Genomic DNA, 17,921 nt, shown 5'->3' on the forward strand with positions numbered 1-17,921 from the left:
ACACCCCCCTAGAAATCATTCCCAGTACCAAGCTACTAGGCATCACCATTGACAAAAACCTAAAATTTGACTCCCACATTTACTCTGCAATTAAGAAAACTAGTCTCCTCTGCAGACACATCCATTACCTTAGCCCCTCCACCCGACAAGCTCTCGGATCTACCTTCCTTTTCCCCTCTGTCATGTATGGCGCTCCCCTATTCTCCAACCTACAACTTGGCCTACATTCCAAACTCAAATCTTGCTAACACAAAATTTGCAAATTTGTAACCAATTCTAAAAACTCATCTCATCACTGCCACTTCCTACACACCTTCAAATGGTTAGAACTCCCCAACTACCTAAAATACCTATAACTTACCACTGCCCACAAATTCATCTTCAAACCTGCAGAATGCCCTTCTCTCGCCACATCCTTAATACCCTACATACTCAGCCTCTCCCTCAGATCCAAGAGCCAAAACCTCCTATAAGTGCACAAACCCACACATCCCCCTGGCCATTTACTACTATCCTACACCATAGCCAAACTATGGAACTCTTCCCCCTCCACTACACAGTATACCAACCCACAGCAACTTCATATCCATCCTACTCTCTCTCACCTGTCCTCCAAATGGGAATGCCCTTCTCATGCTCCTACCTAAATACCCCCTACTTTTAAATCCCTTACCCCTCTTTGTAAGGATGTAGGATCAGTACCCTATCCTACATTACAACATCCAATTTCCTATTGTATTCAAATTATTCCCTTTTTCAGTTGTATACTATATGCTATAAGGCTATTCAATTGTATTCTATATGCATTAAGACTACTCAAATGCTTTTAAATAAACTTTCACAATCAATAAATAACCTCCATACTGTCTTTACTAGAAATATTTAAATATTTCAAACTGAACCTTGACAAAGAAATTCCTATCTAATATGTGCTGTCTTTGCCAGAATTGCTCAAATGTTTGAGAAATGACTTTCATATATTGTCCTATCTAATATGTAACTTTATATTCTTCTGTAATGAATGTTATGCATGAAAACCTCCGGCTTATTATTTATTTTTATTACTGCATATTTTCAAATAAATGCAACCTCTATTGCCATGAATGTAACTACTTGTGGAGCGTTTCTCCCCAGGCCTCCACTGAAAATAGGCTGCGCTGACCCAGTGGACTTTCCCGGTCAACAAATTCAAATAAATACTGACCTACTGCATATTAATTAGCTCAGTATATTGAATGTCATACTGATGAATGTGAATTTTGCATTATTCAACATCCTTTTGCCCCTGCACCTTTTACAACAGTGTGGTAAGTATACACTTACCTGCCTGTTTTACAACAATGTGAATGTACTGCACAACACTGAAATTCATGTTTAGGCAGGAGGCAAACCTCTCTGCCCCCCACACACCATGTAAATTATATATTCCAACTCCGGGATCACACTACAGTGAGGAAAAGGATAAATTTCCCAATATGCACTGTGCCGCAATCTCTGTTCATGACATCAACTGCGAATCAATGAATAGACAGTGGCATTCGCTGCAATGAGCACTTGCAGAATTGAAGGTCAGCAATAAGAGAATGAGCTAACTGAATTTGACATTCCTGTTTTCGACCAAGTTTCATTTTTTTTTATTTTGATAGTAAACCATATATATATAACTAGTTGTGTGGTTTTGTGGCCTTGCCACTCATATTAGGGGTTCCTGGATGGATTATCCCTCTCTGTGTTTTGGGCATTATTTTTTGATGTTTCTTGCCTTTTTTCCATTCAGTGATCCATATCAAAACCTCTTGTTTTAGATTTTAACTATGCAACTAGTGATTTCAGTTCCACAATTACTTTTTTTGACAAACCAATGACATTAGAATGTGACAGACACCTGGTGTGAAGTTGTTATTTGATGTTTTCTAGGTAACAGTATACCTCTTCATAGTCTTTTAGCTAGTCATTCCCTCTTGAACTTTACTACTACTTTATGTTGTGGCTATGTTTCAGGAATACCTAACATACAATGGATGTTTTGATGTCTTAAGGCAGTGCCAAGCAAAAGTTACTGAAGGCAATATTTGTTGTTAGTAGTAGTTGTTTTTATTATAATAGTATGGTCTGTTTGCATAGCTGCACCTTGTTCACTAATGTTATTCATGTAATTGTGTTGTGTGTAGACAGCTCATACTGGTGTCTAATTATTTCTATATTATTGAGCTGTTACTGGTGGATAGAATCACTTTAGACAACTTCGACAACATGCTGCTTGCTATATTTTTATCTGTGACTGCATAACTGTCTTCAGGTTTCTTCTAAAAGATGTTTTTTCAAATGGCTCAGTATCTGCATATACTAGTAGTTGGTTCAAGACATATTTTCCTGCATACAGTAGCTATTTGCTCAGTTTGTTTTTTGTAATCTTTATAATATTCTTTACCATCTCAAAGTGCTTACTCCTCTCTGGACTCTTCTTTTCTAGACCTAACACCACTCTTAAGTATTCAACTGCGGTACCACCTTTATCATTCTTATAAGAAAAGCGCAGTCCGGGTCTGAACTGTCTGCAAAAAGCTAAAGTTAACTTTCAGTATGTGTCTACCTGTTTGAGCCAATATTCATTTTCCCCTGGATAGCACAGTGCTTTGGCTTGTAAGCAGCCCCCCCCCCCCCACACACACACATGCACACACATGCACACACACACACATACACACACACACACACACACACACACACACACACACACACACACACACACACACACACACACACACACACACTGATCTTCCACTTTCTCTCTTATTCCTTTCTGTTAGCAAATAGTATCCATAACTGATCAATACTGTGCGTTTGTTAATTTAAACTGAGGCCACAGTAGCCTACTGATACAAGGTTATCCTATTTTTCCACTTGAGAAATGGTTAAGAAATGACTTACAGTTTCAGAGCAGTCCTTGGTCAATTGTGATTGTTTCTTAAACACAAACTTGTCTTTGCTTTGGCTCATTAGCAGCAGTACAAAGAACTGCCTTCTCACACCCTTGTTCTCCCCTCCCCCTTCCCTGTTTATTACCTTAAGACAATCCCAAATTTAATAAATATTACCTGTGGCAGGCACCATTTCTAAAACTACAACCACCCTTGTCACTATCATATGTTCATTTATCAGTTGACTCTGTTACTTGATTGTTTCCAGCCCCCTCATAAGAGCAACTAACAGGGTCTCTACCCGCTTCACTCCCCATCCTGCCCCCTATTCCCTCCCACCCCCGGTGGTCCCACCTTTATTACACTCATAAACCCTCCCATCTTTCCAATAGCCAACCACAGCGCTAACTCAACACTACCTCCTCCATCTTCCCATTACTATCACACCTCCTCAACTAACATGTACAAGCATGCCTTACCTATGCTCACTGTATGCACTCTCCTTGCATATCTTACATCCTACCAAAGCTTCATCATTCTCCCACTCAACCACTACCATTGTACTACTACTCACACCACCACTCATGTCTCACCCTCACTCAGCTTCCCTCCCACCATCTCAAGAACCATCCCTATGCACCCCCACATATTCTACCAACTATATTACTCAAACATAAAGCATACCTACAACTTAACATAGTAACCCTCCCACCATACCTATTACCCACAGAGCACAATCATAAAGTTTCCCTTATAAACAAACACATTCAAAAACTGAGAAAACTAATAACCTCATGCATATCAAAACTAGCCCCAAGTTGAGACATCCACCCCAACCCTGGCCCTACCATCTCCAACCCCAATCCTCATAATCAGATTAGAAACCACAACTTCTCCCATATTACAGCCGATAGAAAGCCAAGTGACTTCCTTCTACTAAGCCTAAATATTAGAAGTATATCCAATAAAGTCCATGAACTTCATGCCACCATAGACTTGTACTCCCCAGATATAGTCATCCTGACAGAAACCTGGCTAAAACCTCACATTACCAGTGAGCAAATACTCCCAACAGATTATGGCATATTAAGAGTAGACCAGCTAAATAAGAAAGGAGGCGGTGTAGCTATAATATTTAAACAGCATCTAAACATCCAGATCTTAATATCATCAGCTCCACAAATAGGCAATGAAGAAATAATATATACCAAACTCAAAATAAACCAAAACAAAACCATCAACATAACTGGATGCTACTTCCCACCTGGCCAAAACATCCCTCCACTAGAAAATCTATTCAGCTGGTCTACCCACCATCTCTCCCAAGAAACTATAATTTCAGGTGATTTCAATATTGACTGGCAATCCTGTTCTGGCAACCATCCAACACATCATGTAAACCTTCATGGCTTCACCCAACTAGTCCAGTCGCCAACCAGGATAAATAAAAACTCCAGCAAACACACTACCCTGGATTGGATACTAGTCAGTAAGAGCCCCCAGTCATATATAACAGGCTGCTTATCAGATAGCCTTAGTGATCACTCCCCAACATTTCTACTCATAAAATACCTATACCAAGCTAAACCTGTCATATACCGTCAAATACGTAGAAAACTAAATTTTAACCCACTCACGTTCATCTCATCCCTCAAAGAATGTAACTGGCATCCTCTAAAATACCTCAAGTCTTGATGACCCAGTTGAATTTTTTAATACTACCTTCCTGAGCATCCTTAATTACCATGCCCCCATAAGACTTTCCAGAATCAAAGCACAACCATCCTCATGGCTACAGAAAACCACTAAGTCAGAAATTAAAAACAGGGATAAAGCCTGGGAGCACTGGCGCAATACCAAAACCCCCTCAACTAGACAGAAATTCCTAGAACTACGTAACAGAGTCAAAAACTAATAAAACAGGACAAATTCCAATACTACCAGTCTGCCCTAGACTCCTCCCAACACAGCTCCAAACAATTCTGGTCCTCCATAAACTCCATCCTCCACCCAGGTAAAGTCAGTACCCCTCCTCCTAACATCCCTCACTCCTCAGAAAATATTCCTACCTCATTCAACACACACTTCACACAAACCATACTATCACTAGCTAAACAACACAACCCCCCTCCCCACCAACCCACACCTTCAACTAGTAATCTCCCCACTGCCTTATCTTTTTCTCCTGTACCTACCTCCAACATAAAAAAACTCTTAACTAAACTTAAGCCCACCAAATTAGCAGCAGACAACCTCCCAAGTGAATTCCTTCAAATTGCAGCTGATGCTCTGGCCTACCCAGTATCCATCTTGATTAACCGGTCTCTGTCCAAAAGTTACGTTCCCACACTGTGGAAAGTATCACATATAATTCCCCTCCACAAAGGCGGACCCTCCACAGAACTAAGCAATTACTGCCCCATAACTATTCTCTCTCCACTCTCCAAAATACTAGAGAGATGCATACATTCTCAGGTCTCAGACTACCTCCTTACTAACAACCTCCTTTCCAATACTCAGCACGGTTTCCAGCCAAACCATAGCACCCCCACAGCCTTACTCTCCTTTACTAACACTATCCTTCAGCATAAAAACAATGGCTATCTCTCCTCTGCTACTTTCCTAGACCTATCTAAAGCATTTGACATGGTCCCACACAAACAACTTATCTCTGTCCTCAATAACCTATCCTTCTCACAATCAGTCACCAACTGGTTTCAGAGTTACCTGTCTGACCGCCAACAATCCGTTGTATGGCAGAATGGCATATCTCCCCAACTGCCTGTCTCCATAGGGGTTCCCCAAGGATCCATCCTTGGACCCCTACTCTTCTCTGTTTTCACCAATAATCTAGCCTCTGCCACCAAACATGGCACACTCATACAATACGCAGATGACTCAACCATCATCTGCTCAGCTCAGTCCATACCCAAACTGCAAAAAGTCACACAGGAAGCCTTTTCCTCTGTTGAAACGTGGTTATCCGATGCCCAATTAATACTCAACCCAAACAAAACTAAACTGCTCATCTTCCAACCCACCAAACATACTCAAAACAACTCTCACTTTAACATCACAACAAAAGATAACACCACTATATACCCAACTGAACACACCAAATTGCTAGGAGGGGAAATAGACAATAAACTAAAATTTGACATTCACATATCCATGACCATAAAAAAAGTCCACAAAAAACTAGGAGCTTTATACAGAAATAAGCAACTTCTCACCAAAGCAGCAAAGATTTCAATAGCAAATTCCCACCTTATCTCCACCCTACTTTATGCCTCTCCAATATATACCAACCTAAGGCAATGCGATCTAAACAAGCTAGAGACCTGCTACAACAAAATCGCCAAATTTGCCACAGGGGCATCCTACCGTAGTCACCACTGTCGCTCACTTGCTGAACTGGGCTGGCTTGAACTCCCTCACCTCCTTCAATCACAAACAACCAAACCAAAAACCACCTCCAGAGGAAGCCTTAATAGGCAAAAAAAGTAAAATGAAAAAAAGGCTTCCACCACAATGAAAAGTTCACTGAGAAGCTCTGTTAAAATGTAGACTTTAATAAAACGAAGAAATAAAAAGCACAAATTGTGCTGTTCAGGTTGCAGGCCAAACAGGATAAGCGCTTTCAGTTAAAAAACCTTCTTCAGATCCTAGTGTGTAGACCTGACTTAATGCTGTTAAATAAAGATCCTTAATTGCTCAACCAATCACATTTGTATAATACCTAACAAGCAGAATACAGAAGGAGGAAATAGGTTAGGCACTTGGAAATGTGGCTTTTGCAGAGCTTGCAGCCACATTAAATGTTCCATCAGTTTTGTTCATCCGGTAACAAACAAATGCTATAAGTTCCCTGGTTTTGCTAACTGCAACACCAAGAATGTTATATAGTTGGCACTTGTAAATTGTGTGAAGCCTATTATGTAGGAAAGACCAATAGAAAGTTTAAGGAACGGATACTTCGCCACCTGTTAGACATCAAGAATAAAGTGGTAACCAATGCCCTATATGGACATGTGTCTGAAAATCCAGGGCATTCATTTAGCTTTATAGTTATCTCAAATGTGACTACTAACCTCCGTGGAGGAGACATTGTCAACAAAACTGAAAAGGAAGAAAGCAAATGGATCATGAACCTCGGAGCTAATTTATTTCCAGGGCTCAACAGAGTAGTTCCTATTAAACCTATTTTGAAAGAGAGAAGCCTAATTAAGAAATGAAATGGAGGCTTAAGGAAGGCATGCATCTGATTGCTGTATGTGATTGGTTGAGCAATTAATGATCTTTATTTAACAGCAGTAAGTCAGGTCTACACACTAGGATCTGAAGAAGGTTTTTTAACTGAAAGCGCTTATCCTGTTTGACCTGCAACTTGAACAGGACAATTTGTGCTTTTTATTTCTTCATTTTATTAAAGTCTACATTTTAACAGAACTTCTCAGTGAACTTTTCGTTGTGGTGGAAGCCTTTTTTTCATTTTACTTTTTTCACCTCCTTCAATGGTATCAACTCTCACTCACCCACAAACTAGTAAACCATCCACTAAATCTCCCATCCCTCCAGAATCTACTCCAACCCTATCGCACCACCAGACCACTAAGAGCCAGCAACAAAAATTACTTGCTGATCACTAAAGCCAATAGCTCTGCTGGTGAAGCACTATTCTCTTGTACCATAGCCAAATTATGGAACTTCCTCCCACCCACAATTACCTCCATACCATCATGCACCCACTTCAAAGTGCACCTAAAAACATGCTGGCTATGCCCTTGCAACTCCCACTCTAGTATCACCCACCCCATCCAAACACTACCTTTCTTTCCACTCCGCTAACTACCTTGATTATAGCAAGCTCAGATGCTCATAAGCCTAGTACTTATTATGCAGCAGAAACTTCTTATTGTAACATTTGTTAATGTCTGTTATGTACTTCACATATAAAGATTCTAGTTGTCTACTGATGTACTATGGTCTTCATCTGTAAATATGTTGTAAGTAATTGCTATGTAAATTGTTAATCTCTATGTAATCCAATGTAACTACTGTCTGTTTATTTTAACTGTGGAGCTTTTCTCCCCGGGCCTCCGCTGAAAATGGACCTACGTCCAGTCGGACACTCCCGATCAACAAGTATAAATAAATAAATAAATAATATTTTCTCAGTGAATCACACTTTGCAGTATTTGGTAAAGAAATTAAACACAAAACTCAAACATATCAATAAAACATGGAAATGTTACAATACTATTCAATGCAGTTCATATATGTGGATTTGCTAAATGCATGTTTAACATGCTGGTTTTAGGGACATTTTAGTTATTATTTTAGCTGGGCTGTTCAGCATTTATTTAAGAAGAGGATTTTAAAAGGTAAGAGAGTCATGATCATATGAATATTAACTTGTTATCTATGATTTTTTTTCACCTTGTCAGTCTTTTCTCGGTTACATAGATGATGATGCGGAATGTTCACGAACAGCACTTTTTGTGTCAATGTAGGCAGCTGGCTTCATTTCCACAAAGGGTTAACAGATCATTCATGTGGAGTGAGGGATCTGAGGTAGCTTGTGCATTAACCAAAAGATTTAAAGGGATATTTATGTGTCAAGTTTCAGACATATTGTCTCTTTTCATTCACTTTTACTATGTATTACCATAAACACTTTCACTTTTATGCAATTTTTAGGTTTGAAGTATTATTGTATCAGGTGTTGCTAAGCATGGTGTTTGCTCTTCAAGAGATTAATAACAATCAGCTGTTACTGCAAAACCAAACTCTTGGATTTCTGATTTATGACTCCTGTTATACTGAATCTGCAGCCATTGATAGTACATTCCAGCTGCTTTCTGGACAAAGAAATCTAATCCCAAATTACTGTTGTAAAAAATACCCACCTGTGGCTGCTGTTATTGGAGATCTCAGGTCTTCTGAAACTCTTCCAGTGGCCAGAATACTGAGTCTATACAAGTTTCCCCAGGTAATGATATACTGTGAGTGAATGAAAACATAGGCTTATATTTAAGTGAGATAATGCAAATTGATAATATAGGTCACTGAAATATAAATAGTTGTTCTAAAATAAAGCTGCCACTGAAAGAGTCAGCTATTTTGTGTTCAAAGAATAGTGTATAAAATTAGAGATAACTTCTATATTAAATAAACATATTTATAATTGCTTGGAACTTTTTATTCCTCTTTTTTACCATGTTCTTTAACTCAGACACAACTGTGAGTTGCTGGCTTTACCTTGGTATTAAAATGCATGAGAACTTTTTTATGGAGAGACATATGACAAAAATGTATCTGAAGGAGGATGATCTTCTACACAATGTAGATGTGAGTGCCAATAATTTGCATTCCACAAGATGGTAAGACTGCAGAATCATTAAATGGCCTTGGGGTAAAATAGCAGAACTGATATACAGTACAAGGGATGTTTCTAAGATTAAAGTTCAGGGGTATGGGGCATGAAGGATAAAAAAATGCATTTTCTAATGAGGACAAAAATAACATTGAAATTAACAACTGCTTCTGTGATTTCATAATTGAGAAATAGTCTTGAAAGCAGAATTAACGGAGATGACTGAGGAGTAAATAAGCAGCAGGAGTATGTGTGTGAATCTCAGCAAAAGATTGCCTAGTTGAAACAGGGGGAAAAAGGGAATTATATGATCTTAGAGATATTATACATAATTAGCAGGGATGGTGTGTGTGTGTGTGTGTGTGTGTGTGTGTGTGTGTGTGTGTGTGTGTGTGTGTGTGTGTGTGTGTGTGTATGGGGGGGTTGCCCCCTGCAAAAACACTGTTTCTTATTGCATGTTCTGAGAAGTAAACTCGGAGCATGTGCAGAAGCTTATTGGCAATGTGTGATTCACCATTACTGTGTCAGTCTTAACAATATTGAGATATATATATATATATATATATATATATATATATATATATATGTGTGTGTGTATATATATCTATAAATATATATATATATCCCTATAATCGATTGATGACATTGAAAATAGTAAGATCAGAAACTGTTTTGCAGAGTGTTCAATAAGTCAAATGTCTGGAAACTCAGAATCAACATTCAGCATTCCCAAAAATTGCACTGATCCCAAGATACATATGATACTTGAGTGATGTATTTGCTGTGCAGCCAACAATATAATACATATAAAACTTTTTTTCTAAAAATTGTTTAAAATATCTTTTTGCTTAAACATATGTAAATGCTTCTCAGTGCATTTTTAAAACGATTTTTACAGAAGCTGCTTGTTGTTATTCCTGCATGTTGTGTTTTTTTCTTTTTATATGCTGGCCTGCCACACTGTTGTTTACTACTTTATATGTTATCCTGCATGTTGTGTTGTTTACCTTGTGCCTAAGTCCAGGCAGAAAACGGTCCAACCAAGTTCAACTAACTAACTAACTAACTAACTAACTAACTAACTAACTAACTAACTAACTAACTAACTAACTAACTAACCAATCAAGTAAACAAATAAAAAGAATCCCCAGATGGCAGTAGAAATATCAAGATTCTTCATGGAATGATACCGGGCTGTGGCTTATATAATAAATATAAAGGTCTGAATCCAAAAGTTGCACCTTTTACTCAGTGACACACATTAGATGAGCATACCTTCATTTTCCCCCTTACATTATAGCATCGTTCTCCTTGAAATTAAAAACAGAACCTAGATAATTTTAAAAGCATCCATAATTATGCTCAATATTAAAATATATTATTTCATTAAATAGATTAAACTAGTGTTTTAACTCCAACTCTATTATAATTAAAATGGAAGCTGAAATGAGCAACTGTTCTACATCCATCCCACAAAATAATATTGAATCCACTATAAAACAGACAGTTTTAAAGACCATATTTAGTGGTTATCTTATACGTTTAGCCTCTTTCTTTAAGAAGTCATTAGTAAATAAAATTTAAAATTTAAATTTATTCTAAAACCATCCGTTTACTCTGGATTATTATAAGACCAGCTTGGTTCATGGGTATACAAGACAGCCTTCATTGTACCGGAGCTGCGTTGTGGATTTGTGTTTTGTGAGTGTTGCTGCAACTTGTGGGTTGTTTGGTTACTAGTTGCCAATTACTGTTTTTCCGGTTACGAGGAGTCATACCCAGCTAATGGATAATAGCACCATGTTAAACGAACTACTAAGGGTTATCCAAACCCATTCGCAAATGGACATTCTTACTACTGGTTCTACCAATGATATCCCCTGTGCACAGAGCAGCCCGAAGGGGAATGTTGCAACATGGATGACGTCAGAACCCCGCGACATATTGGCAGGAGGAGGAGAGACTGTGGCGGACAATACTTGCAGAAGAAAAAACGGCAGACAGGGACCTTCCATTTCTAATTCTAATGTAACCAAAGATAAAGAGGGACAATATGCTATGGACTCCTACAAAGACATTGATTTCAATGTGTGGTTAAACAAATCATTCATATCTAATACCAAAGAAAAACTGAAAGAACAACTGAATAGCTTAACATACAAGGACAAATGTAAGATTTTTAAAAAGTTATTAGTAAAATTTAAATCCCTTACAGTTGAAAATTGGTACTTTGACAAATGTTTGAAAGAAAAGATAGTACCTAAGGGTTTAAGATTAAACAAATTTCTGAATAACATTAATGGTGACAAAATATTTTTTCAAAGCATTTGTGATATTCTGAATGAGTGTGGGATAGCAATGTTGAAATTAATGATGAAACTTAACACTGAAATAATGGAACAAACTAAAAAAGAAATAGATAAACTGTATAATGAAATTAATACAGACTTATTGTTTTTAGCAGATGAATATAAGCACATGTATTTTAGAGTTTTGCATGACACTGACTATGCTACCAATATGAATATTAATAGGAAACTAAAGAAGTTAGAAAGAGATTTATGTGAGTATGAGAAGGGTTTTGCCTATCATGGTGAAAGCATAGTCAAAAACTATGGGCAGGGCAATGTCCCTTACACCCATAATCAGGATAGGTATAACAGGAATAATAAATATAGAGAGGTAGGAATGGAAAGACACTGGGAACAAGGGCAACATGATTACAGCCAATATGAACATGAAAATTTTTATAGCACTAATGGAGGTAAAAATAATATTAGAACAAATGTCCGTTTAGGGATGGACGAGCCGAGGAGATCAGAGAGGCTGATGAATCGGACCCAGCAAACATCGTATGCCCAAGTTACAATGAACAACAATGTGCAAATGGGGAGAACATACAGATAGGAGATTTGGAAATAGTCTTGAATCAAGACATAATAGGAGACAGTAATATAGAATTAATAGTAGACATACAGGAACAGTCGGACACTATTATTAATACTTTTAACAATTTCAATATATTTAATTATACTGATATTTTTATTAACAAAGATTTTTTTAATTTGTTTGTAAAAGGTTTCACCTTTGTTCCTGTGAATAAGCCTAGAGTTGAAAATATAATATTGGATATTAAGCTGTTTACACGAAAATTACATTTTAAGCATATTTATAAGGATAGAGTAGTTCAAGATAGGGAGAATTTATTAACTAGATACAGTACCTATAATCCCCCCCTACAACATGAAATTTTGAATTTTGAAAAATGTGGTATCAATAAGGTCTGAAATGAATATAAAAATGGTAAAAAAATGAGAAACAATCTGACAAAGATTGAGATGAAATTACTCAATGACTTGAGTAGTAATGACAAAATTTGTGTAATGAAACCTGATAAAGGGGGAGAGGTGGTTCTAATGGATAGGTGGGACTACATTAAGAGGATGAAAGATATTTTGGACAATGAGGAACAGTATGGTTTGGTAACTAGGAATGAAATCAATATTTTATATAGGAAGATAGATCTTATATTAGAAGACAATTTCCTTACAGGAATGATAGATATGGAACTATAGAGATTCTTAAAAGTGCCAAAACCTGTTATACCGGTTATCTTCAGTATACCAAAAATACACAAATCCTTATACAACCCACCTATGAGACCCATAGTGTCATCCCAAGGGTCCAAAACTCAGCCTTTAGCTATCTATGTGGACACTAAGGTAAAGAAATTTTACAACAAATATGATCACATCTTAGTGGATTCATGGGATGTTTTGAAAAAAAATTGGTGAGAGTATCTATATGGATGGTATCTTGTTTATTACTATTGATGTAAAGGATTTGTTTTCTGTTATACCTCAAACCATAGGATTGGAATGGTTCGAAAAAATGTTAATTGAAATGAACCTCTTGGCAGCTGTAGAATTCAGAATTGTTTTGGAGAGTATGGAATTGATTTTAAAACATAATTATGTTTATTTTGAGGGTGACTATTACCATCAAAAAGAAGGGGTTACTATGGGATCTGCAGGCGCCCCCATATATGCAAATATTATAATGTTGTTTTGGGAAAGGAAATATGTTTTTAATTCTGTATATAGTCAATACATTGCCAAGTATTTCCATTTTTTGGATGATATTTTTGTCCTATGGACTGGACCTTATGATAATATTGAGGAGTTTATACAGTGCATTAACCATGCAACTACCTTTTTACAATTCACCCATCAAATAGGGAGAGAAGAAATACATTTTTTGGATAGAAAATTAAGTAAAGATTCTCAGAATAAATGCTATAGATCGAATATATTTAGAAAGGAACACTATTACAATGCTTATTTATAGTGACCACTCTTATCAACTTAAAAAGAATATTGTAAAAGGACAAATGATTAGAATGGCCAGAATGATTTCTGACGACGCAGAATTTTTGGATGAAATCAACAATGTAGAAAAAATGTTTTGTGAAAGAGGTTATCCTTTAGAATTCATTAGTCCTATAAAAGAATATATAATTCTAGGATGAGATAACAAATATATTCCTCTTTTGACAAAAGGTGTTTCTTTAGAGACTATGTTTAGGATAAATAATATGACCAACAGTTCTAGCACACAGGATTTAGTTGTCCTAGAGTCTACACGTTACTTGACATTTACATATCATCAAGGTATAGCGTGGTTGATAAAAAGTATCAACGATACTTGGGAAATGTTTAGGAATATGGCAACTAAAACAGATGTATTTCAATGTAATATAAAATATAGTTTTAGATGGAACAAAAACATCAAGAATATTACTGAACAAGAAAAAACTACACACGGTGGAGCTAACAAGAGACATGGCACTTTTAGATGTGTTAGATGTGCACAATGTTCCTATATTGCTGGATTGAAGGAAGTAAGAATACCGAGTCTAGATATAATAATCAAAGCTAAAAAATATAATAGTTGTTACTCTAAAGGAGTAAAAAATATAATAGTTGTTACTCTAAAGGAGTAGTGTATATAGCATTTTGTAAGGCTTGTTGGTGTTATTACATAGGTAAAACCGAATGCCATCTTAGAACTAGAATATATGAACACATTAGGGATATTAATAAACACAATGAGAACAATGCATTATATAGTCATGCATTGATATGTAAACAAGCTGATTTTAAGTTTTGGGTGTTAGAAGAAATTGAACCCACAGATAGAGGAGGTGACTGGGAGACAAGGTTAGAGTACAGAGAAATGATCTGGCAACTAAGACTAGATGCATGTAGTGGTAAGGGACTTAATGACCATATATCGATAACTTCGGCATTAAAACTATTGGCAATGGATCCTAAGAAATGTAAAATGTAATACAGGGAATTTTTAATTAATCTTTAATTAATTTTTATCAATATTTTAATTAATTAATTTATTTATTAATTCCTTACTTATTTAATGTTAGTATATATTTATATATAGATATGGCTTTTTAAAAAATAAAAAATAGGTTATTAGATCAAGTCATATATTTATGTTTTTATAATATTTATATATTCATATCTTTTCTATATTTATTAGTACAACAATAGTATATATATCTCAATATTTATTTACAATTTCTACTGTTCAGTGGTCTACAGTGTCATGTATTTTCCTTCCAATACTAAATATATATATATATATATATATATATATATATATATATATATATATTCTTTTTGATATATAAATATATTTTATACATTTTTTAAAAAAACTTTTCTATATATATAAAATAGCACAAGGTGTATTGTTCATTTTGTTTTACCTTGTTTTACAGTTTATCAGAATGTATTTTTCTGGTAGTTTGTGTAGGTTTTCAACGGAAGCTAGCCCTTTAATAATCAACAATTAATTACATAATTAAATATGTTGTTTTGTTCAACCAATGGTTCACAAATACTGTGTTATAAAATGATGGAGTTTCAAAGGCAACTGGATTCTGAAGAAATCTCAGCAAGGAGATGAAAGCGCTTAGTCAGTTACCATTTGTTTTATGATTTTTTTGTATTTAAATAAATATTTTTATTCTAAAACCATCCATTTACTCTGGATTATTATAAGACCAGCTTGGTCCGTGGGTATACAAGACAGCCTTCATTGTACCGGAGCTGTGTTGTGGATTTGTGTTTTGTGATTGTTGCTGCAACTTGTGGGTTAAAATTTAAATTGCTAAAGTGGATACCTTAAAGAACTGCCATCAATTTAGGATCTAGTACAGCATCAGTTAAAATTTACTTAAACAATCATTCAATATTTTTATTCAAAATGAAAGCTAATTTCTCAGAATGAGGTACTGTTCATTCTGAATTAATGGCTAGTATTTGTAAGAGGACTAAAATGCAGAACTGAAGGTACATGGGATGAAACTGTGTACAGATAATACAATTATAATTGCAGCAGATGGGGAAATCAGAATAAGCTGAGAACTAAGGTAGATGGAAACATAGTGGAACAGGTTAATATCTTCAAGTATTTTGAAAGACTGGTTGGGAAGTAGGGAAGTGTGAATGAGGAGGTCAATGCTAGAATCAGAGGGGCCATCTGGCAGAGTAGCAGGGGTAGTGTTAGACAGAAGAATGTGAAAGAAGCTAAAAAGTACTGGTATGACCAGAACTACTGTATGGTACAGAAACATGGGCAGTAAAGGCAGAACTATTGAGGAAGCTAGAGGTGATGCAGATGAAGTGACAGAAATGGGTGGTAGCATGCAAACTGTAGAACAAATGAAGAATTTATTACATCAGAGCAGAAGCCTAAGTAGCTCCAATAGAAGACAAGGTCAAAGAAAACAGATTATGGTGGTTTAGACACGTGTGCAGAAGAGCAGAAGACAATCTGGTGAAGAAGATTTGGGACAGACAGGAAAATGGCAAGTGGAAATGAGGGCATCCAGCTAAGAATGGATGGACTGTGTGAGAGAAAATCTGAGACAGTCAGGTATGACTGTTGAAGATGGTATGAGATTACCATTGAATCAAGAGAGATGGATCCAGTTGACATGATACCCCCAACCCCATCTAGAAAATGGGAAAAAGTGGACTGATGATGATGATGATGATTTGTAAGAGGAAGTATCTGAATGATACTAGTCACTCTCTCTAATAACATTACCTCTAATTGGAGAAAGCAACAGTTTTGACTCCCTACTTAATTACTTTTTTATTTTGTTCTCCAACTAACATTTCCCCTTCACTCCTCTGATTATCCTATTTCTATGCTCTACTTGCTTGCAATCTCCTCCTCTCCTCTGTACTTAACATCTAGTGTACTCTCCCTTGTGTTTATAAAACCTCTCTCCTTTTCTCTTTCTCTGATATATTTATACCTACCTCCTGCCAGTCCAACTTTCTGTTACACAGCTAACATTAATCTGCTCCTTTTCTTCTGCGTCTTATCACATATTAGTATTACATCTTCTTACTATTTCTCTCTCTCCCCTTCTAATTTCATCTAAGCTTCTTTCCTTTATCTTCATTCTTCTGGAAAAATTATGAATTGTAATCTTATACACTGTATACACTCTTGAAATACTAGTTTACTTGCATAGTGTATACACAATATTTTCATTGTCTTGAGTTATTATATTATATACTACTTTATTTATACTGTTTAATGTCTACATTGTTATGTCTTTGTAGCTTATATGCTTAGGCATTCACTGAAAAGGGGTATCCTTTCCTGTCCAGTTGTACTATCCAGGTAAAGAAATGCAATACATAAATAAATAAATAAACAAACATATACTCATCTACTAATCCTCAGATTAAGATTTGAATAAAGTTTACTTTTTAACATTTTTTTTTAGTAAATGATGATCTGAAAATGCGTTAGCTGCTATATGGAACCATTTTACCAAAAAAGGAGATTGAAGAGGCTACAGACAAGCACAAATTATGAACGCCACTGTATTTGATAACCTTAGTGCATATGTTTATAAACATTTCAGTGGAAAGTTGTCTACAGTATTAGCAGTTTGTTCTAACCTCATCAGGCTGAATGGTAATATAGATAATTACTTAAACTAGTCAAAAAGAATACTTACTTGCAGACTGGGTCATGATCACTTATCAGTCAACTAGTTCTCTAATCAGCATACATATTAATTATGATTCCAGTGAAAATGTTCATATAATTTACTAATTATATTATATATCACCTGCAGTCATGTTTAATTCTTGCAAATAATATAATTACATATGAATTGATAACATCATAATCAAAGGAAACAGAATAGCTTGCATATTATCATCAAATAAAACATAACCGTGCTGCAGTCTATAACCGTGCTGCAGTCTTTGCTCCAGATGCTAGTAAGGCCTTTCATAGACTGCATTATCTATTTTTCACTGGATTATTGCTAAATATATTCTGATGTCATTCTAAAATATGCTTAAAGCTGTAAATAGATCAGTTGCTATAAGTTTAGCTATTAATGCATTGGTGGTTTCATCAATAGAAAAAAAAATAGGTACAAGACATATTGTCCCCTTTCATGATATATTTTTGTTTTTTCTCAATCACCTTTATTAGATACAATATCTTACATTTCAATAATAAGCAGGATAAGACTTGCAAATTCCAAATTTAAAGTGATACGCTCTGCA

At 35.9% G+C, this 17,921-nt stretch overlaps 1 protein-coding gene across 1 annotated transcript in view; it reads left to right on the forward strand.

Annotated features, from left to right (window-relative positions):
• The window catches only part of LOC122815812 (extracellular calcium-sensing receptor-like), a 363,125-nt gene that overhangs the window by 19,609 nt on the left and 325,595 nt on the right, over positions 1-17,921 (forward strand). Inside the window, exon 2 of the mRNA XM_044088617.1 lies at positions 8,622-8,913. Coding sequence (XP_043944552.1) covers positions 8,622-8,913 — 292 coding nt within the window. The remainder of the gene's footprint in view (positions 1-8,621; positions 8,914-17,921) is intronic.

This window comes from Protopterus annectens, chromosome 1.part1 (assembly GCF_019279795.1).
Source record: "Protopterus annectens isolate FY-2018-M chromosome 1.part1, PAN1.0, whole genome shotgun sequence".
In the NCBI taxonomy this organism is placed as follows: Eukaryota; Metazoa; Chordata; order Ceratodontiformes; family Protopteridae; genus Protopterus; species Protopterus annectens.